The 23,783-nt window shown below is 42.5% G+C and overlaps 1 protein-coding gene across 5 annotated transcripts in view; it reads left to right on the forward strand.

Annotated features, from left to right (window-relative positions):
* The first annotated feature begins 2,069 nt into the window (after positions 1–2,069).
* FNBP1L (formin binding protein 1 like) overlaps positions 2,070–23,783 on the forward strand; it is a 97,658-nt gene continuing 75,944 nt past the window's right edge. For 3 of the 5 annotated variants that reach the window (XM_059728061.1, XM_019479047.2, XM_014599695.3), the window contains exon 1: positions 2,075–2,233. Coding sequence is in view for 1 of the 5 variants with exons in the window: in XM_014599695.3 (XP_014455181.1) it covers positions 2,210–2,233 (24 nt within the window). In the remaining 4 variants the exon portion in view is untranslated. Of the gene's footprint in view, positions 2,234–23,783 lie in introns of all 5 variants that reach the window. The other 2 variants (XM_019479049.2, XM_019479046.2) reach the window with 2 other exon arrangements.

Raw genomic sequence — 23,783 nt, forward strand, 5'->3', positions numbered from 1 at the left:
CATGTCCGTAGAGATCTGAGATATGAATTTTACACCTGGATTTGGAATGAACACTCCACTCGTGTTTAGAAAAACAGTCTAGGACCAATCTTGAAACACTGCTAGGTGCTGCACTTTAACATGCTTGTTGAAGTTCGGTATTTGCAGGATACAGGCCTTGGATTTGAATTTTGGAATCCCGAAGCATGAAAAAGAAATGTATGAGACACCAGAATAAGTTTAGAACCATTATACTCATATTTGTGTATTTCAATAAACCTCAGAATTGCTCTGATGTTTTTGTCATGTCAATATTAAATTACAATTATAGGCAGAAGTATTTTGTCTCCTTCAGTTTTGAAAGAGCTCTGCCCTTCTCAAAAGGATTTTCTATAAAGAATTGGAAGAAAAGTTGGATGAACATTAAATGTTCTAAAATTTAGCTGCAGAATTGATCGCAGCCAATAATTTAATTTGTACTCTGTAGGTGAGCCTTTGCTTAGTCTCTGAATTTACAATCCAGTAGCAGAGACTATAAGGTGGCTTTAAGGTACTTGTGCATCATCCTTCTCCTGGAATAATAAAAAATAAACAGCTCTCCAAGCCATTTAAGTTATACCATGGCAATTTCCTAGACTGCCCTACATATGACAATAGATATTCAAGGCACATGAAATAACCACCTTATGCAATCTGTGCTAACTACGGATGGTAGGATTGTACCTGCCGAGAGATCTAAATGGTTCAACAGAATTGAAGATAGCATTTGAAAACAATATGCCTCTCGGTAAGAAGCTAAATGTCATATGACTACAGTCTGTAGTTGCAATTACCAAGCGCTAGAGATCACCAATAAATCAGTAAATCTGGTTCTGTTACTATGAACAGAACCTCCTGAAACTTGGAGAATTTTTTGTGAAGTATATATGGTCGATTTGGGAATATTTAATTAATGAGAAATGTGATGCACACAAAAATAGCAGCACTGTAGTCAAATATGTTCACTTTTGCCCAACTAATAAACATTCTTACAAATATTTGCACCAGACCTCTCAAGTGTAATGTAATAGGTAGAGAGCCCAATATTTTTTAATGTTGGTGCTTAACATTGAGATCTGAGAGACTGCAGCAACCTTCATCTTCAAGGAGAATTGAGGGGAATTAGGTACTTTTAGGCATTGAAAATCAAGCCCATTTTCAAGGCCTACATATGTATTAAGTGTTGTACTTTAAAAAGGTCCTATAGTTTAAAATTTTAGCCTGGGCCAAGATTTTAGGGCAACTCATTTGGTGCGTTGCATCTGTGCATGTCTATTTTAAAACATTTTAAGAGAAATGAAGCCAGATCCTAGATCTGCCAAAGTCAACCACAAAACCCTCTGCCTTCAACAGAGGTAGAAGAACACCCCCTTGATCCCAGGTTTGGGGCCCAAGACTGTTTTCAAAATCGGGCCTCTCCACAAGCCTTTGGGGGCGAGCTCTCCCAGTCACCAGTCAGTTCTGAACGTCGCCGTGTTATCACGATACATCCCCGCTTTTTAACCCCTGGCAGTCACATGAACACACATTACATTCATACCACGCCACCCCCAAAAAGGTTTAGGGGCGCTTACAGTACGAGCCGCCCACGAGATACGCAGCGACAAGCGGCTGCCCGGATGCCCCGACAGCGGGAGGCGAGAGCCCCCTCGCCCCGCGCCGCGGCGGCCCCGGGTGCGGCGGGGCGTGTCCGGGCAGCCGTCGCCCCCCCGGCGCGGCCCGCAGCTGGGGCGGGGCTGAAGCAGGCGGCGGCCAGGTGCCTATGGCAGGCTGCTCCTCCTGCACCGCGCCCCAGCCCCGCCCCGCCCCGCCCCGCCGGGTTTGTGCTCTGAGTCACGGGTGACTCGGCCTCCTGCTGCCGCTCCCGCGACCACCTCCCGCGTCCCTGCGCGGCTCCCCCCGGGACAGGGGCTGCTGCAGCCACCGGCCCCTGACAGCGCCTCGGTCCCAGGCGCAGGGCGGCCGGGCTCGGGCTCAGTCCCGGGAAGGCGGTGAGTCCCGGGGGAGCGGCCGCCTCGCCTCGCCTCGCCCCGCCCCGGGCCCGCCCCTCTCCCAGTCTCCTCCGCGCGCCCCCTCCCCAGCCAGGCGGAGCCGCCGCCGGAGCTCGGACTGCCGCCGCCTGCCGCTTTCTTCCCCCGTGGCCAAGGGCGCCCGGCTCTGCCCCGCGGACCCGCTCCCCGCCTCCGCCGCCATGAGCTGGGGCTCGGAGCTGTGGGTGAGTGAGGCCGCCGCCGCCGCCGCCCCGGGACGCGTTGGTTGGGGGAGGGAGGCCCCGCGGGGCGGGGCAGGGGCGCCCTCGGGGGTCCCGCGGGGGGGGGGTCCTGCCCGAGCCCCGCGGGGGGGAGGTCCTGTCCCCGGTGCCTCACCGGCGGCCCCCCCCGGCAGCGCCCTGCCCACAGGGGCGCCGCGCCCGCCCGGGGCCCAGCCGGGCGCCTGCATGGTCCCGCGGCCGGCGCTGCGCGTGCATCGGGCTGAGAACAAAGGCGGCGGCGGGAGCGGCCGTCCCAGCCCGGCCGAGGGCGCGGGGCCGGAGCCCGCCCCGCCCCGCCCCCTGCCCCCTGCGAGCCGGGCCGCTGGTAGGAGCCGCGCTTGGTGCGGCGGGGGCCCGGCCCGGCGCGGCGCGGCGCGGCGCGGGGGGCTGCGAGCGCCGGAGCCGCCGCTGCCGCCGAACAAAAGGCGCCTGAGGCCGCGCCTCTGGCCCCGTCTCGCGGAGCCGCCGCGGCCCTGCCAGGAGGTGCCCCGCGCCGCGGGAGGCCGGCTCCACCTGCTGTCGCTGGGCAGGGCTCCGCGCAAGGGTGCAGGCTCCTGCGTCCACCCTCGCGGGGCCGGGGCCGGGGCGGGGGGTCGGGAGCGCGGGTCTCCTGGCAGACCGGCTGCCGTCCCCTTGCCTGCCGGTTTTTGGCAATCTCTGAGAGACTTCCTGCCCCACCGGCTGGGGAGGTGACAGTCGAGTTGCTGCACTGGCGCCCGGCGCACCCTGAGGCCAGATGACGAAGAGTTGGGTCTTGGTGTGGCACCTGCTTTGAAGGACAAACGTTTTAGAGCTGAGAGCCAGGCAGATCAGTGGAAAGGTTAACTGATAAGCTCAAGGAACCTTGCAGTTCAGTTTACCCTCAGCCCACGCAGTTTTATTGTGCAAGGCACTAACTGCAGTCATTTTCTGAAGTGTCGTTCTTTGTCGAGCTAAAAGTATTAGCTTGGCATTTTGTTGATGGGTAAAATTTGTATTGTTGGGTTTGTCACGGCTAAGATACCTAGAACTCCACCAGAGCAGTGCCTGCCTGACATGGAGTACAGGCCATTATTATAGATGTGAACTGTATCCCCGTTAGAGGCTGGCTAAATGCAAATCCTCCCTAAAACTTGATAAAAACTCTGTTGATTCTAAACAGGTGTACTTTTAAAAAAAAAAATCACTGCCATGATTGTATTTAAAAACTAAATGAACACTGTCTTCTCTATATCACTGCAAAACAATTATTTGTGCTGCTCTTGCTGATTGTGCTACTTGTCAACTGATCCTTCAGCAATTTTTGACATCAGCTGATGCACAAATCAATTGATGTTTGACATATGACACAGCATCTTTAAGTGGTTGGCGAAAAACTCATTTTAGTCGAAACTGGAACACGTAAGAAAAATACGGTATCTGTGAAGCTTCAGAGTGGCAGCTGTGAGCAATGGATGATATGTTCTTATATTTAGGAAAAGGCTTAAGTGAAAGGGGGGAGCTGATTGACATGAGTATCCAGTTGTCTCACACAATTTGCTTGCTAGTCTTTTTTTTTTAATGTTTTGTCATTGACAGTAATAGTGGGGGTACTAGCCTAAAAAGAGTACTTGGAGTGTTTGCTCCTATTGTGGAGACCTTGTCTAAGCAGGTTTAGGTGACTGCCTGTACTAGGGCTGACCCCAGTGGGAAATGTGTATATGTACAACTCAAGAGAATGTGCAGTCTCTTCAGCATCTAAATCTCTATACTCCACTGCATTTTTGTGCTAAACATATGAAGATATTAAATGCACATCTTTCCAGAAATTTTATATTTATAGTTACTAAACACACCTCATTGTATGGCATTTTACAATCTCCTCAGTCCTCCTGTTCTTGTTGAAGTGCACCTGCTTCTCTTGTTGCTTATTGTTTGGAGGCCTGCTACCAGCAAGCTGTCAAGCATCCTTGGTACTTGAATGCTGCTTTTTAAATCCTTTTGGTACTTCTGGGGAGGGCTGGTGGGTAGGTTAGGCAAATGATAAGCTGGAGGGATGCCTAAGAGAAACAAAAGCAAGCACTTGCACCTGATGTGAAATAAATGTGATGACTGTGTAGCAGATTGTGAATAATATTCAAGTAATATTAAAATGTTTTATGCTGCAGTTTTCTTTTAAATTGTTTGTCATAGTCTGTAATTGTATCAACCCCACTGCAATGGAAATGCAGCGAAACCTGTCTAACGGAACCTGTAAAAGCTGGAAACCTGCTCAAGATGGAAAATGTTACAGTCCCAGCATGTCTTATGGAGAATTATGTATATTTATACTCTGTTTATTACAGAAAGTAATGTGTGTGCACAAGGTGTGAGCCCCAAGCAGAGGAGAGGGATTGGGCAGGCAGTCCTGACCAGAGGGGCTTGGACACTCGCCATATAAAACAGAAACCTAAGTCGGCACTTTTTCCTGGTCCAGTGTGATTCCCTCTTGGGTTTCACTATATTTTCTTTGGTGGATTAATGTCTACATTATTTAAATGTGTATTTTTTTAACCAATAAACAGTTTAAAAGAACTCCAACACTCTTCCGGATAGGTGTGTATATTGGGTGAACTGAAGTGCTTTGCCGCACTTTGAACTTCACTGTGCATGCACTGGCTGAACAGCACGCTCCCTGTTTGTTTTTACTTAATACTTATGTGTATGTATGTATTTTCCTTGATAGCAGTATTTTAAAATAACATAAACTAAAAATAGTGAAAAACATGTTCATTTAAGCTGGTTTATCTATAGAATTGCTTTCTTCTGTGACTTTTCACACTGCATAAAATTTACCCCCTCTCCCTTACGTTTCCACTTACTCCATTTTTTTTTCAAAGGAGAACTTATTGATACATTTTAAAAATGGTATTCCTTGACTGCCTTATTCTCTTTAATTCATTTGTTTGCATGGTTACCCCTGTAGCGTACTCCTTATGACCATGTTTTAACACAGATTGACAAATATTGTGATGAATTATCTGACTAAATGAGGACGCATAATTTGTTTAATGGTTTGACCAGCGTTCTGAGAATAGGGTCATCTGGATTTGTTCCTGAGTAATCAAGCTGACATGATTATGTTTTTGTGCAAGTTACTTAACCTGTCTGTTTCTCAGTTTCCCCATCTGTAATATGTGACTAATACTTACTTTCATATTTACAATTTGTATTTGTAAAGCCTTTTGAAATCCTCTGATGAAGATACCACTTAGTGGCAATGCGTTATTTCTGTATTGTATTATTGGGGTAAAAGCAAATACATTTTGCAGCATGGGAAATTTATGTTGACTATGAGAAAAACTTTCTTACTACGACAGCGGGCTAAGCATTGGACTAGATTACCTACAGAGGTTGTGGAATCTCCATCTTCAGAAGTTTTTAAGAGCAGGTTAAAATCTACTTGGCTGGGATGGCTTAGACAGGGATGATCCTGGCCGGAGCTGGAGGTTTGGCTAAATGACTTCCTGAGGGGCCTTCCAGCCTTGCTTTTCTAAGACTATGATTTATCCTCACTTCCTGGTTAACCGTAAGAACAGAAGCTGTAGTAAGGTCTCTTGTATTAAGATTTAATTATTTTTTTCAAAATGTGCTGTAGTACATTTTTAGTATGTTTTCATAAGCTTCTTGGGTAGAAAGCTGTATACCTCCTTGTAGAATACTGGGAACTTCAAATTAATAACTGTTAACTTATTTTCATAATTTTATCATCAGCTGTCATTGTACATGAACAAAGTATATATTGTGATGCACTATTTTTGCTTTTTTCCAGTTTGTGGGTAGCGTTTTGTTAGGTCTGGTCCAAAATTGATTGGAGTTGGTGGTTGTCTTCTCACGGACTACAGTAGTTTTTGGATCAGGTTCTTTGAGTAGTCTTATTTTAGTCATTGGTAATGGGAGGGGTTCCTTGGCATGCAAGTGGCGGATATTAGAGCTAATGTTCAAAATGCAGTATAAAAGATTTGCCAGGTGTTGGTGTGAATTAGATCAGTTCTACGTTATCTGACTTTTATAAGCCACAACATTTAAGGAAGCATTCCTTGCTTTTAGGTAACATTTGATGGGTTCAGAAATACCATCTTTCTGAAAGATACAAGTAGCCAAATAAGAATTTGCCATAACAGAGCAGGTTAATGATGACTCTGATCACTGACAGAGAACATACTGACCTAGTGCCAGATTCTCAAGAGAGTAAGGTTTAAGAAACCATACACTGAACAAGATTAGAATAATCTGCACACTAGATAAATTTCTTTTTAACCCCTTAATCAACATTTTTTTACTGTTCTGAAGAATGCAGTTGAGAGTGTGTGCGCACCATATAATGCAAGTTGAGGTTCATTTTCCATAAAATTGCCTAATGCTTCTCTCAATTCAAATAAGCTCTTGCCTTAAGACATATCTTGTGGTAGTGAATTCTGCTGTCTGGTACATTTATTTGCATTTTTGGTGTGTACAAATATATGCACACACCTGCTTTTTATACTAGCTTTAAATTAGTTAATTTTCATTGTAATTAAATTTCACCTTGTATTATAACACTTCTACTGACATTCCTTTTCATTCATTATTTGTTCCATCTCTACTGTGTTTCATTTTTTGTCTCTTCTCTGGCTGTTTTTTCAGGTCCTCCTCAATTAGAATTATTTCCATGCCTCTAATTATTTTCATTACTTGTCTTTGGATCTCTTAAATTTTTGCTTTGTTTTTTTTCAAAATGGAAGACAGGATTCAGTGTGGGGCATCCTATTGATTCAGATAATTAATATTTAATTTTTAAGAAGATTTCTCAATTTTTTTTTTCTGTAGTGTTTCCCTAGATTTATTATGAAGACTTACAGATTGTAAAGAATCATAAAGGTAGAACTAATGCATATGATTTAGATAGGGATTTACAAAAAAATTAAAATAACACCTTTGCTTTTATTACAGTTTTTTTCTGAAAAAAATGAAACAAATAATTTTAATGCCATTTCAGAACCCAGTGAGTGCACAAATAGGAATGTCCACTATTGCTAGTTTCTTCCAGAACATTTACTAATCTGCTCAGTTACCATCTAAAACTGTTCTGGTAATTATTACTAACAAAAAAAAAATTCTTAAATTAGAAGCAGGCATTGATGAATCTTTTAAAGATAGACTCTCTCTCCTTTCTGGTATTTAAATCCCATTTTTTGTAGGAAGTGAAAAATATCACATGCTATAATATTTGCTTCTTTTAAAGACCAGTTGTATGGAGTTAGCACATTTATTCACTTTTACATTATGTATGTGAAGAGAAATATTAAGCATAACAAGAACTCTTAATGCTTTGTACTATACTTATTGCCCTTATGTAGGATGAGTAGACTGTCTTATTGGATTAAATATCAGTTTTTAGTATGATTTCTGAAGCAGATTGATATTGAAACACCTTTCTCTACAGTAATTTCAAGACTCTGTGGTAATTAATTTTCAGCTTCATAATTGTTGCTATTAGGGTTTATGATTAATTTGAATAATTCAGAAACATTTGAATAATAGTCTAGAATGCACCAAATCCTGTGACCTGCAGAAATGTTTAGAACCCAAATCTGTTTTTTGTTGTTGTTGGTTTGTTCAGTTTTTTGGGTTTTCTTGATTGATTTGGTAGTATGTTAACACACAGTGAAAAAAGCAATATTTTCCCTAACTTTCAGATTCCTTCTAGAAAACTTTTGAATATGATGAAACCTTGAAAAATTTTCCCTTTCCTCCAGTTGCATCCTCTTTCTATCCAAGGAGTGCTAATTATTTCTCTTTTAGGGATGCTCTTTAGATTAATTTATAGGTTTCTGTTGAGTTATGCAATGAAATGAGATGAGGAAGATGGTTTTGAGGCTGTCTTGTATGGAGAATATCAACAGCTATATTCTTAAGAATGTTTGATAACCAGTCAAGAGCTGCAGCAGAATACATGGAAAATACTGTTACTGCTTCAGGAAAATTAATATATTGAGCTATCATTTAATATTTGATCAATTACATGAAAGTGGCAAGCTTCACAAAACAGAAATTCTTTAACTCACCACTTGAGTATCAGTTACAGACATCTGTTATTTTATGTCTAGATAAAATGAACAATTACCACCTTGGTTCTCAGCTGTAGGATCACTAGTGTCTTATTTCTTAGTTTGACACTTGCTATAGACTTCCTATGTGTTCTTAGGTAAAATGCTTAACCTGTCAGTGTTTCAACCTGTTCTGCAGGCTTTTGAGACTTTCAGGTGGACAATGTTTTATATAAGGATAAAACGTTGTTGGTTTATTTTATACACTGTAGGCGTGTCTACAGAAGATGCTATGTCGCTGTAGCAATGAGCTAAGTCATTGTAGCTCGTTGCTATGGCAGTGTAGCATCAGCAGGCATGAACTGTGGTGCTGATGCTACTGTGCAGTAGTATGGGAAGAAACCTGTGCAGTAACAGGGGTTATTACGCAGTCATTTAGTACTTGCTTAAACAATGCTAGGTCGCACCGACCACTTAGTCAAGTACTAAATGACTACACAGTTATAACTGCGCAGACTGGCGCACGTGTAGACATGCCCAGTAACTTCTGGCTCAGGAATAAAAACTTAATGCCAAGGATTTCACAGGTCCAGTTCTTACTCCAATTGCATTTACTTTTAGTTGGAAATAATATTCATCTCTATCTTTCCAGCAGTTGTCTAGTTCACCACTATCTGACCTGTCTGGTTTTATTTCCAGGAAGAGTTGAGTCATTGGTAGCAAGGGTTTTTTTGTCGTCTTCTGATTTGGGAAAAATATAGCCAGAGATGTTCAGTTAAGGCACGTTAACTTTCTCTTATCAGTTGATTTAAAGATATACCCATCTTTTTATATCCAATTAAGAACCTCGTTGGAAAAATGTTCTTTTGATTTGAAATGCTTAGTCACTTGCTATATATTGGAATGACTTTATTTTTGAAGCCTCCTGAGTTCATTTGTATATGAAGTTGGAAGTCTGGCTGATCCTCAAGGAAGTCCACACAAATATACATAGGATGTTGTACAAGTACTGCAATGCCATGGCATGTTGACCACTGGAAAAAATGTCCCTGTTTTCTTTGCCAGTTTCTGAATTTATTTGGAATTTTTGTTCCGAATGGAAAAAAATATCAGCTCTTTCCCTATTAGGAGTGTCTAAATGCCACTACTTGCAGTTCAGTTTTTCTGAGTGAAAATAGCAGGAGGTTGTTTGAGATTACAGGGTCTCCCATCTCAGTGATGCAGAGGATTTCTTCAAAGAGCAATCCTGTCAAAATTATGCCTGGAAACATGATCCTTTGAAAGTACAAATCATACCATCAAAACTGGGGAGGGGAGGAGACGATAACAAATGTTTGAAAAAGAAACTATGTATTGATGATTGTACATACAGTGAATTAAAAAGCAAAGCCTAAAGATTCATATGAGCACTTAATCCTTCTATCTAGCTAGCCCAAAGAAGGCTCTGTGTTGTGTATACCGGGATACTTTTCTTTTTCATGTTATCAGAACAGCTTCTTGGCATAATCAGTGAAGTCATGACTTAATTTATTAACTTTCCCTGATAAAGAATTATTATAGTAATCAACACATTTCTTTTTCTTAAGATAAATTCATAAGGTATGTGCACATATGTTGTTTACATTGGTAGGAGAATCCTAAGAGGGCCAGATACACTTAGCTTGTGTTAGGAAACAAATCATTCATTGAAAGCTGACATTTCCATCAGCTTGCCTCAATTACCCTTGGTGAGGTTATGTATCCTAATCTCAGGGTTGTTTTTGCAGAAAGTTCCTGGATTTATCATCTGATACCTGTCAATGTTCCCAGCTCTATGGGGAGAAGAAGAGAAGGAAGAAAATAATATTACATAGTACAAAAGCAGAAGGTTTTCATTAAAATGCTAACCCTTATCAGTGGCTTGTATTGCAGACAAATCCCATAACTATAAGTTATTGGCTAGCTTTTGTACCTAGAGTTGTATTCCAAGATGAGAGTAACAGCAATGGTATAATTTCTATTAGGTGATGCATAAGTTTACAAATACATTAGTAAACTATATTCACATGTGTTTATTTGCCTGCTTACATCTAGATAGACCAGCAAAGACTAACTTGTTGAGAGAGCTATTAGCTTTTGTAGGTCAAAGCAATTGGATTTGATGAAGTAGGCTGTAGTCTACAAAAGCTTATGCCTTTCACAACAAGTTAGTTTTTAAGGAGTCAACCTGCCTTCTTTGACTTTGGACTAAACAAGACTTGCTATCTTACCCTAGATTAAGTAGTAGAATATTGAAACAACTGGCAGATTTTTGAAAACTTGTTCTTCCCGTAGTCTGAGTACTCTGGTTTTGCCTCTTGACTAATATTTTAAAGGCAAGTAACTGTTCAAACTGGTCAGAGCTATTAGCTAGGATTTTTCTTGTGCATTTGTATCACCCATCTTTTGTAGAGCACAATTTATTCTGTTTTCTGGTTTAGGAAGGAAAGTTGACCTTTGTTCTTCCCCTTCACTGCAAGAAGGAATGTGTTGTCTTGTATTTGAGACATACGGCTGGAAGTTGGACCTGAACGTTGTTTTAGGCTTGCTATGGACTTCTTATGTGGTCTTGAATAAACAAACTAGCTTTTTTGTCTCAGTTAATCTTTGGGTAAGTAATATGGACAATTTACTGTGGGGCAAATGGCAGGGGAGGGCTTTACTATGTGTCAGTTCTTCCTCAGCAGCTATCCACTGACACACTCTTTGCCCCTCCACTAACTTGTGGCAATGTAACCTCCCTCTCCCTTCAGTGAGAGCTGTCAGGGTTTAGCTTCCATTTATCATTAGCTGATGTATGGTCATGCCCAATCCCTTGCTCTGCAGTACATTGTTTGCATGGCCATAATGTATCTATAAAATAGGTGTAATACATTCCTACTCCAAAATTAGTGTTGTAAAAATTAACTTGTGAATTTTGTAAGGTGCTTTGAGCTCCTTTAATAGACAGTACACGATGGCTGGGGACAAAAATTACAGATATACTAGTATAAGTGATTGGAAACTGGTTCAAATCTGTAATGCAACAGAAGTTCAGAGCATGTAAACCTCTTTCAAAATGACTGAAACAGGTTTAAGATGAACCTGGATGGATGCAGTATCAGAATTAAGTGATTTAGGTTAGATCATCTTATTTAACTTCTGTGCCAGAACCCCTCCAGATTCAAGTTAACTTATAGTTCTCCAACATCCCAGGATGCTTTGCACCTCCCCCACAAAACCCCCATCACACGGTGGCTGGGCTAGCCATGGCCCAAGCTATCTGCTCCAGCCACGCAGGGAGGCATACTCTAGTGCTCCCCAGCTTCTGGCCTGGGTCACTGTAAGCATGTGGCTACATTTCCAGGATAAAAAATGAATGTTTGTTCACTTACTTATCGGTTCAATCTATGCAGCTTAGACTAACCTGCAAAGATTGAATCGATTCAGTCTTGAGCTTTTTGACTGTCTGTACTTAGCCTATAAATACAAATTGGTATAGCAGACCAGATTTTTTTTTTTTTGATGTATGATGGAATATTTTTTTAAAAATAGCATGAAGTATACATGGCTGGACCCAATGATCTTACGAGGTTCCTTCCAGCCCTAATGCAATATAATGTGTTCCTGTTATATTTCATAGGCATGTTTTATCCTAAACCTCATTAATCAGCTTGATTGTCTAATTAAAATATTGGTGTCTTATAATTTTTTTAGAATTGTAAAACATTGTTTTCCCCCCTCTTGCACTCTTGGATATTGCGTGTGTGTGTGTGTGTACAAATCAGATACTGATGTACAGTGAATTTGCCTATTCAAATAACACTGAATACAGTTAGTTTGGTATACATTGCTTGCTCATTTAACACTTGTGCTTATCAAGTATTTGTTCAACATGTAGGCATGGTGCAAATTCACTTGGTAGAGACTGGTACCTGACAAAAGTGGTTAAATGCTTCTTTTTTTTTTGTACTGCACTAACTGTAAAATACCAATGGCTTTTCAGCATTACACGAGAATTGCCATACACTTGTAATGGAGTTTGGCATATTAGATATTACTACTATATACTAAGGAACCTTGAACTGTGGAAACATGAATTTACTAGATGAAAGGATTGCCAGTTCAAGAAGCAATTCAACTGTTATGGGGCATGTAACTTAGCAAGCTGAGTTGCTGAAAAGTGGTTTTATGAAAAGATTTTGAACTGTAAATCCTTCAGAACTGAGCATTTGAATTCTAGGCTATTGAACTTCTTCCTGATGACCGGAGCATCTAGATGAATTGGTTTGGATGCAAGAGCCTCACTCTCTAAACTCTACTTTCTTGAGTAGAGAATAGGTAGTTTGTAGAGAATTGGCTTTTAGGTAAATGCTTCCTTTCCTTGTTTCCTGCTGCTAGATTGCAGAGAAAGATGTTAAAAATTCACTGCTCTTCTACATACACAACTGCTGCAGAAGTCATAGGGATGTTGTGTGAATAGGAGGAGAATCGATCTAGGTCAGTGGCTTTCAAGCTGTGGGGTGTGCCTCCCTGAGGAGGCATGAAGAAATGGTGGGGAGGGCATGGGCAAGAAGGTTTCAAGGAGCCGGTGCCACTGCCCTGGGTGGGCTCTGCCAGTGGACTGCTGTACCTCTGGGAGCCTGGCACAGCAGGTGCGCAGCCTACAGCCACAGCAGGGCCAAGGGAGGTGGCGCTGGAGCCATGCCACGCTGCAGTGGCTGTTAGGATGAGGGGCACTCTGTGCCTGGCTGCGCTGCTCCTCTGGGGTGAGGGAGGGTGCAAACAAAATTGTAACTCAAGGGGGGGGGAAATCAGCTCAAAAAAGTTGGAAAACTGCTAATGTAGGTGACCTCCAAAACAATTAGTCATTAAATGGTTTGAGTACCTCTGCCATAGAGGAAACTTGAAGAACAGACCGAGTACGATGATGTTAAATTATAATGGTTTTATGTAAGAATATGTATGTTTTGATATAAGCAGGAAAGCAATTTTTAATAAATGTTTTTCTTATGCCAGAAAGTTTCCATTTTTTTTTTATTTTTGTCCATCTGATACTTTTTCTAATTGGCCCATAGGTTTTATAATCACATAATGACCCTTAATATTCCTAGCATTGTAGTAAGCTTAAAGGGGGGGAAAAAAAAAAATCAATAATTGGTTAGAGTTTGCCCTTGTATTCCTTCAGTGTGTAGGTGCTCTAGGCATGGAACAGGATCCCATTCTGTGTTGTGTGCTGTACAAATACAGAAAGAAAAACATGCTCTCTCTTACTGAAAGAGCTTACAATCTGAATATAAAACCACAAACAGGCAAAATCATATTAGTCAGCATGAAAGGCCTAATTTGTTAAGAGTAAAGGAGAGTTGTAAGGAGGGATTTGAAGGAGAATAATTGAGGAGGCTTTGTGGATGCTTAGCAGGAGCTCTTCTGAAGTATGAGGGTCCACCTAGGAAAAAGCTTATTCGAAAGTGTAGAAAAAAGGGCAGTGGAGGATGGCTCCATGAACTGATCACAGACAGGAATTGTATAAGATGCTGGAGTTGGAGTAGGGCGTGAAGGGCCTTCACAATGAAGACAAGTAGCTTATGTCTGGTGCCATAGAGAAGAGGAAGCAAGTGAAAGGATGCAGAGATGACTGACGTGATCACAGCAGTGGATTAGGAAAATGATAGTTGTAGCCATTGTCTGAATGGAGGAGTGGTGCAAGACATAACCATTTGTCAAGATTACAGAAAAGGCTATGGCAGTAATTGATATATGAAATGATGAAAGACTGGATGAGAGTTTTAGCTATGTGGATAGATGGAAAAGACTATCTTAGCAGTAAGAATCAATAGAAGTGATAAATAAAAGATGATGTCCAAATTAGACAGACAGTGGTTTTCCACAGAGATCAAGATAGGATAATGTTTTACTTTGGACTGTGTAGGCCGGACCCCGATCCCGCCGCCAAGTGCGAGTTGGGGGGGGCGATCCGCGGCCCGTCTTTTTCGCACGCCGGCTGTGGCCAGCAGCCCAGGCATGCGGGGTCGGAGGAAACCGGTGGCGAACTAGAATTAGTCACAAACGCGTAGCGGTTGATTGAAAAGATTGTTTCCTTACACCCAAAGATGGTAGTGGCGTAGGCTGGACAGGTTTCCAGGCGCAGCTCCGCTTAAGTCCTCGCTAGAGGACTACGACAAATTCGTTTGCTCCCACGGAGTTGTTTAGGCTCTGCGGGTTTGGTTCGATTCCCTGGTCCTCCGGAGTTGCTTAGGCTCCGTGGGTTCGAAAATTGGGTTTACAGGAAAGGGATACATCTTGGATTGCGATCGGTGACGGGGAGAGGCTAGAAGCGAAAGCTCCGCGGGTTAGGTTATTAAGCTTGAGAGAGGTGCATTGGGTCCGCAAGGGTCTGCAGCAGCACTTGGAGATCTTCACGCAGTACAAAGTCTCCTCCTCCTGGCGAGTTCTCTCTCTCTCTCTCTCTTCCCCCCCCCCTTGGGTGGAAACTACCCAAGCCTTTTATACGGCTAGCAAGCCAATAGCTAGCCGCCACGTGTGCCTACATTTGGAACTGGCCATACATTTGGAACTGGCCAATTATGTGGCGCGAATACAAATGGCGGGAACTCCTTTGCAATGTGCATCACTAGTATGCAAAAGAAATGCACCCTGCAAAGAAGCTGTAATTTGGCGGGAAATCCCCCGTTGCACCAGAATTCTCTCCCGCAGCAGAGAACTCTACCGTGCAAAGAAAGCTACAGTCGGCAGGAAAATAATTTAGCAGTGCCGAAGCGCACACAAACAAAAAAATCACAACTTTGGGTTGTGACATGGACAAAAGGAGAGAATTCTGGAGTAGAGAGGCCACTTTTTAAATAAGAAGGGGTGGGGGTGGGAAGGAAGGGGGAGAGTCAGTCCTGGGGAACTCCAGCAGGAAGCTAGAGGTAGGTGGAGCTAAGGGAAGAAGTAAGAGGCCACAGAATCACAGTAGTGAAGGAGGAGGGACTAGCTTTCAAGAAGAGTGTGTCCGGCCATTGAAGGTAAGTTGCATGTCCAGGAGGATGAGGATAGCATAAAAGTTAGGAGATTTGCTTAGGATAAGATCCTTGGTGAGGTGGTTCGGTGAGTGCAAGGGGCACAAGCCAGATGAAATAATTGAAGGAAAGTAACTCTTGGCAGCTGTTTTAGACACTGTGTACAATGTGCTTAGGGAAGCAAATGGGGTTCAAGAGTAAGTTGTTTTGTTTTCCTTTTAAAGATATGAGAAGCTAAAACACATTTGCACTGTGAGGGGAAAGCTGGAGGAGCAGAAAAGTAAGGGTAGGCATGAATGGTCATGAACATGATCAAGAGAAGGGTGAAGTCACTGAGACAAATGGAGGTGGTAGAGGAGGAAATTATATTCATCTGTGACCAGGGAGAAGGAGGGAGTGTGAAGGTGAGAGGGCAAGAGGGTTACTTCACATCTTTTCATTTTTCTCTTGGAAAAAATTGGCAAGCTCCTGTGTGGAGAATGGAATGGTTTTAAGTGAAAAAACAGTGTAAAAAAATATGGCTGGGTTTATGGGCATGGATTTCAATTGATCAACATTGATCCATGTTCAGTACTTGCTACTGTTACATTTAATAGAGCTTACTGAACATACAGCAGTAGTCTATAAAGTGCCTGTCACTTTTTCTAGTAGTGCATAAAATAAAAAGTAGTTTAGAAAGTAAACTTGCTTATTTTATCCTAGCATCTTCCAAAAGAATAGCGACCTTGATGTGTAGGACCTGAAGGGAAAGGATAAGAGGTATGAAACACCTATAATTTTCTCTTTAATTTAGGGCCCAATGAAAGCATTGCTTCAAAAAACAGCTAAGTATCCTTTATTTATATTTTGATAAAAATGATCCTCAATTTTTTTTTATTTATTTATTTTTTTATAAAAAGGAAGAGTGCAGGGAAGACCAAGTCTAACAAAAAAGAATGATAAATATCCTAAATAAAAGGTATCAATTTTTTTTTTTTTTTTTAAGTACCATAACTTCTTAGGGCAAATAGTAGTAAATTGTCCTATACACTTCAATTTGCAGATTTTCTGTATACATCTCTTACAGAACTAGAACAGATGTTGCCTGCTTTACACCAAAAAGCTGATCACCAGGTTTAAGATTGGAAAGGGAATGTAGTTATTACATGGACTCTGTGTTGGCAATGTTAAAAAAAATTGCAAGCTAAGAAGGGTGACAGGAGATGATGCCAAAGGGAGAACTTTTATGTGACAACTTGATTCTCTGAGGTTCTGTTTTAACAACTACTAAAGCTAGGAGGACTTGAGGATGCTTAGCCCCTTATATGGTAAAATCCAATGTTTGTAATCTCCAGGTTGTACCACGAAGCATCATTGGACAAGTAGCTGCGAGAGAACAGAGCTGTAAAGGAAAGCAGTAGAATGCATTGGTACACCCCAAACTAAATGAAGGGAGGGGTGATGCAAAGCAAAAGAAGGGTATTAGGAAGTTTTGGAAAGTTATTTCCTTACCCATGATCTGTCATAAGGATGCCATTTTTTTTGGAACTGTGCATGCTCCAATTCTTTTTTGTGTAACGTGTTATATTATGCATATGCATGCATCTTTAATATGCTGACATTAAAATATGTATTAAGTAGTATTAGGATTAAGTACAACTGGCTTGTGTTACCTAAAACCCCTTGTAACAAACATCAAGTACAGTGGCACTTAACAAATAAATAATAGATGCTCAGAATAGTCCTTCACAAAACCTTTTTCTCTGTTCCTTAATTCATGTAGCTGGTCTAAACATATAATGATTGGACCCTTAGGAATGCTTAGACGGCTAAACAAGAACCTTAATTTTGATTATAATAAGGGACAGGAATTCAGTCCAGGGATAAAAGGAGGGGGTGACAGAGTAGAAATTTTGAGAAAAGAAGATTATTGTTAAACATTAGTATTAAAGTATGTATATACATTTCAACATATACATATACACATTTTAATACTAGTGTTTAATAATCTTCCTTTCTCAAAATTTCTACTGTCACCCCCTCCTTTTAGTATGTGTGTATTTATTAATATTATAGTGTGTTGAAGGGGATGCGATTCACTGTATCCAGATTTTAATAAAGCATTCATTCTGTCTTCAAAAATTAATTGGCATGTGGATTAAAAACTAGCTGAAGGGCTATAAACTAACATCATCTGTGATAAAATGGTAAACTGCTGAGTTATGAGGGGAGTTTGTAGTGGGGTACTTCAGTGATCTCTCTTTAGGCCTTGTCTTAAGGCCTCAGTTTCACAACTACTTACGTATATTCCTAATTTTACTGAAGTAAGTTGTCTTAGGAAAGTTAAGATGCTGAAGGTTTAACACGTACATAGTGACTCCTAGGATCAGATCCTATAGATGAGGGAATATGAAATCTGCAGATTTCATGTTGGTATAGCATATTGTAGGTTATCTTGTCTAGTTCAACATTATAAAACATGTTTTCTAGTGATGCATATCTAATAAAATATACAATTGTATCCTGAGCTTTAAGGCTAGGGACAGACATTCAAAAAGCCTGAGCCTGAATTGATTCAATCTTCGCAGGTTAGTCTAACCTGTCGGTTGAACTGGTTTGCAACTGCGCAAACATTCCCTCTGGACTGAAGAAATGCATGTAGTGCATGCATCTGTTGATGATACTGAGCTTTTCAGTCTCACTCTCCCTGCTTCTTCATACTGTCTACAGCAAATCTGACAGGCGGGGGAGTCAGTAGGGGGCTGATAACACAGCATTTATCAGCTCATTAACAAAACAAAAGCCTCTCTCATTAGTTCAGGCTCTTCTTAAACAGCTTTTTTCCAAGGAAGGAACCAGGGACATTACCAGCTGACCTGTTGATTAGCTCCAAAAAGCCCTAAACTGACAGTCTCCACCAGAGCTTGGGGCAGGGCCTTCTCCTGCTGCTTCCCTCTCCCATCCCTCCCTGGCAGGGCCCTGCTCTCTAGAGCAGATAGCACAGCCCAGGGCTGCAAAGCATCTGGGATGCTGGGGGACTCTGGTTTAACTTAAACCAGGAAGGGGTCTGAGACAGACATTGCATAAATTGGTTTGACCCAAATCAGTTGAGTCTGATACTGCATTCAGCCATGTTTATCTTAAACCAGTTTCAGCCATATTGAAACTGGTTTGTGTGTGCTGAACTTATGTTCTGGTACAGGTTGAAACCAGTTTCTAATCACTTTACACATAGACTAAGGACAGACATGAACCAGTTTAATTCACCATGTAGGCTGCTATCATTAGTGGCATATCATAGCTACTGTACTACATCACTCCAGTCTGCAGTAATTACATGTATTTTGACTAGTTGCTACATTTTAAAATGGGCAGGCAAAATGTGGTCTACCAGACTATTCTATCCAGCCCATGGGGCCCCTAAACATTTTAGAAAATTAATATTTATCAGCCCCTTGCTCCCTATCAAAGATGACAGGAGCCAGGGGCAGAAGGACCCAGGGGGAGCCAATGGGAGAACTAAACAGCTACAGCAGCAAGTCCAGCCTGGCCCCTCCCTGCACTTCAGCCTCCCTTACCCTGATCCCCAGCTAGAAGTCTCTGCCTAACAGGTTTAATAGATTATAGAGTCAGAAGGGACCCAGTGGATCATTGTGTCCGACCCCCTGCCCCTGACAGGAAAGAGGACCAAGATCTAACACCCCCAGCCAAGTGATTGTCAAGCCTCCTCTTGAAGGCCTCCAAGTTAGGTGAGAGCACCACCTCTCTTGGAAGCCCATTCCAGACTCTGGCCACCTTTATTGTAAAAAATGTCTTCCTAATGTCTAGCCTAAATCTATGCTCCACTAGTTTGCACCCATTATTCCTAATTACTCCCTGGGGTGCTCTGGTAAACAGCACATTGCCTATAAATTTAGCAGGGGAGGGCAGCAGGGAATTGGGGGCTACAAGGTTACCCCTCAGCCATCTTTTGTATAGGCTGAAGAGATCCAGATCTCTCAACCTCTCCTTGTAGGGTCTTTTGTGGAGACCACTAATCATGAGAGTGGCTCTCCTCTGAACCCTCTCCAGATCCTCCATGTCCCTCTTGAAGTGCAGCACCCAAAACTGGACACAGTACTCCAACTGTGGCCTGATTAATGCCGCATAGAGGGGGAGCATCACCTCCCTCGATCTATTGGTCATGCATCTGCTAATACACTACAAGGTGCGATTGGCTTTGTTGATGGCCTCCTTACACTGCCAGCTCATGTTCGGTTGGGGGGGTGGCGAACAGGGAAATAATGTGGCATGTGAGGGGAAGGGGAGGCGAGCAGACACTCGGAGCCCATGCCAGTGCACTGGGGCCAGCGCTGGTGGGGCCCAGAGCAGGGCGGCAGGAGTATGGGGCCCAGGCTGCCAGGAACGCTGGAGAGCTGGGCTGGCTCCCTTCTCTCCCTGCTTGAGCAGCAATGCCTGGCTCTATAGAGCCCCTGACAGGCCAGACCCCACACTCCTGCGGCCCTGCTCTGGGCCCCACACTCCACATGTCCCTTCATTGCCCCTTCCCCCCCACACCTGCCACAGCCATTTCCTTGCTCTCTCTCTCCCCCCTCCCCCCCCCAGCATCACATGGTTCCCAGCTGTAGCACTGGGACTGCAGGAGTAGTTGGGCAATGGTGCTGGACCAGCTGGGGAGGGGGTGGGGGGAGACAGGGAAGCAGCAGGAGAAGGGCAGCAGTGGCAGATGGGGGCAGGGGGGGAGTGGCAGCAAGTGAGAGCATGAGGCCTGCGCTAGTGTCCCAGGGCCAGGAGTGGCAGGAGCACAGAGCCTGGGCTTGCAGGGGTGCTGGGGGGGGGGGGGGCAGGGGAGCAGGCTATAGGCAAACCTTCCCCAGCCACCCTCCCCCCATTCATAGCCCCCACAAACTCCATACCCCCCCACACCCCACAAGTCTTTCACATACCATATACAAGAATAAGATTTCATTTTAAGCTGTTATACTATCACCTCTTTGTATACTCTACAAATACATAAATCAGGACAAAATATTTTTTAAATGAAATTAATGTTATAATACATTTGATTTTTAGAATATAATGTGGTGTTTTTCATGTTCAGAGATGGCAAAACCCTTTGCTGAAAGGAGTACTTCCGGGGGTAAGGGGAGGGACTTCTGGTGGCAAAGGTTAGAGGGCAGGACTTCTGATCCCAGGATGGCAACCAGGGGGTGGGGCACCTGTTAAGGGCTACCCATGCAGCCTTCAATGTCTTGCTGAAATTTGGTAAGTGGCCCTCCACCCAAAATAGTTGCCCACCCCCATTCTAAAAGATCATAAGCACCTTCTGAGTTTGGGCTATTTCAGAACACAAATGTAAATTACCACTTTTGCTTATGAATGTTGAAGATAAATAAAATCAAGGGAGTTATATATACACAATTTATAATCAGAACTATAATGAACTTTTTTCTCTTCTTTATTAATGGAGTTATTTGTATAAATGAATCCTTGTTCCTTTACATTTATTAAACATTAAATAGGGATATTTCAGGAGAAATATTTTGATTACAAATTTAATTGTAGGGGGAGGAGACTTATTTAAAGAGTTTCTTCAGTAAATCAAAATAAAGATGGGGAAGAAAAGAGCAGACTTATTTATCTAGGAAAGCTACACATTTAGGGAAAATGGCCTAATTGCCAGGTAGAGGGGCAGGGAAGATGAGCCTTTGAAGATAAGTAGTTAGACACTCATTTTCCTAACAGCAGATTAGTTACTATGTATGGGATTTTTATATCTGAAAGCTTTAATATACAGTAAATTAGATTGAGCTCCATATATTTCATAAGCCAGTTACAGTAGAAATAATTAAAACCAAAAAATTAGTTAGCTTCTATCCTATTGTGTTATCCCAACTGAAGTGTCCTAATTGTTTGCTTGTGACAACACTTAATCCCACAGCAACCAATTGTAATGCTGTGAATGAGAGACTTGACCTTCAGGTGGGGACTGAGAAATAGCAAGATGATTTTTTTTTTTTGGTGGGGCAAGAAAGGAGTATTGAGAGCTGAGAGACCCCAAGGATCTGGTGTTCTACTCCACACACTTATCCTTGAAGAATTCTTAATTGTTTAATCTTGCCAGCCTTTAAGATTTGACTCCTTGCAATACTAAGCAGTCTGTGCCTTGCCATGATGAACTCTGATTGTTGTTTCAAATCTGTAGACATACTGGGTTCCTGTACACAAGTTATTTTATGATTTGTGCCCCACTAATTCTTTTCTCCTCCTCTTGAAACTGGCAGAGAATGTCTTGGATCTTGGTAGTTAGTTCAGTATCTCCATCTTTTATAACAGTGGCATAACTAAGAGGGGGGCATCCAGGGTATTGAATTTAGGCCCCTGACCTAAATCAGCACACAAAGAAAACAGCTGCTCTTGGCTGGCCATGCCATCGCTGCTCAGGACACAGAGCTGCCATATTACTCCTCAGTTTAAGAGAATGTTCCAGTGCTTAGGATATTAGCATGTAGGAGAGCTCAGTTTGATTTCCTGCTCTACTATAGACTTTATGTGGGACCTTGAACAAGGCACTTCATCCCTCTGTGTATTTCTTCTTTCATATAAATGGAGATAATAGCACTCCTGTATCTTCCAGGAGTATTGTGAAGGTAAACAAATGAAGCCTGGAAGGTGTTCAGATATTATAGATTGATATTACCATTAATGATGGCATCCAAATTATACTTGTAATTAAGCAAAATATGTCTGGTTTTAAAATTAGAAAGAAAAAATTTGTAAAATAAGGAAAAGCTCTTCCAAACTAATCTCCACTAACTGCAGACTACATACAGCTTTCTATACAAGGTGAAAAACTTAACTGCTTGTTGGTAGCTGTAACACTTAGTGCAGCTCAGCTCACTTAACTGGACCCCTCAGTGCTAATTATGCCAACAGACCTCAAGTCTGCAAACTAGAAAATGTTCTGGGCTCAATGTCACTAATCATAGCCTATAGTGTCCTCTGTAGTTATACCTATGCCTCACAGGTCTTACCCCAATTCCATTCACCCGGCCCTATACCGACTTTGCCTTACCTATTCACTTGCTTTAAGAGGTCCTCAACCCTTGCCACACTCCAAATACAGAGTACCTCCCAGGCACTTCCTTCCCTCCATCATGGTCTCCAGCCTCCAGTTTAAATTAAGCCACAAAACAACCAGCCTCTAACTCAGCACCTCAAACCCCATTGTGGATCTCTGCACTACTGCAAGACTCTAGTCCCCAATCACCTGCCTTCCTCCCAGTATACAGGGGACCTTTTCTAGGTCTGCAGCTTTTTCACTAGCAACATATACTTACAGAAGTTTCTTTTTTTCAGAGACCAGGGCCAAACTGAGCCTCTAGGCTAAGGCTCAGGCTTATATGGCTCCTTCCTCCTCCCCCTTCCAGGTCATCTGACCTGACTCCCTTGTAATAGGGCCCAGGTGCTGCTAATTATCTAAATCAGCAGCTGTCCAGTCTGCTGCCTGCAGTCTGGGCTCTATAATCCTTTTTCTGTGCTGCTTTCTTCTGCTGAAGTGCATTTTTCTCTCAAAATAACAGGGTCCTTTGACTCCTATTACAACACAGCAGATCAGGGAGTGTACAGTAGTAGCTAGGACAGGGAACAGAAAGCAGACCAACAGCTCAAGCTATGGAGTGGTATTTGGGAGGGTATGGGGCTTACCTTGTGATATGCCTGCTGAAAAAGTTTCCCCTCTTCCTGCTGTTCTAGGGCATGTATTCTATTGCTAGTTGTTCTACCTAGTTGGCTGGCCAAACCTGTCACAGATTGAGAAGATAGTGGACACATCTACTACACGAGATGCTGACTGCAGTAGTTAAAAAATACTGTGCAGTAGTGTGTCACGGCAGTGTTAATACGCTACTACACGGTAGTGTCACCTAAAAGACGTTTGCTGGCAATACGACACTAATTCCAGCTAGTGTGTATTTATTTAGTGCTGCTAATACAAGTACTAAATACTCAGTAATGACTGCATAGTAGCATCTCACGTAGACATGCCCAGTGTCTCCTTAACTTCTTCAGCTCCGAGGAGTGAAATCTACTACCTATTTCATCGTTGGACTATTGGTAAAGCTTCATAACTGGGGAGCTTTTCATAGCTGTGCAGCTTTGATGGCTGCTAGCCATTCATTCAGTGGAGACTTGTGGAACAGGATTTAGCTCCATGTGATAAAACCTTGATGTCTTTAACCAAGGATGGTGAGAGGGTGTGTATGCTAAATAAAACCTATTTCTTTTCTGGTTACTTTACATTTGGTAGATTTACACTACAGTGGTTTTGAGATGCCAGTGTCTTGTAACATTAAAATGATAGTAGTTGGACTGAAGTTATTCCCTTACAGATTACTTCTGTTCTCCTAGCTTTAAACATGTATGCAAAGATGAGAATGCCTTCAGTAAAATGCTGGATGATTCTTAGATCAGACATTTTCCACTTTCAAT

The sequence above is a fragment of the Alligator mississippiensis genome, chromosome 5, assembly GCF_030867095.1.
Source record: "Alligator mississippiensis isolate rAllMis1 chromosome 5, rAllMis1, whole genome shotgun sequence".
NCBI classification, from domain to species: Eukaryota; Metazoa; Chordata; order Crocodylia; family Alligatoridae; genus Alligator; species Alligator mississippiensis.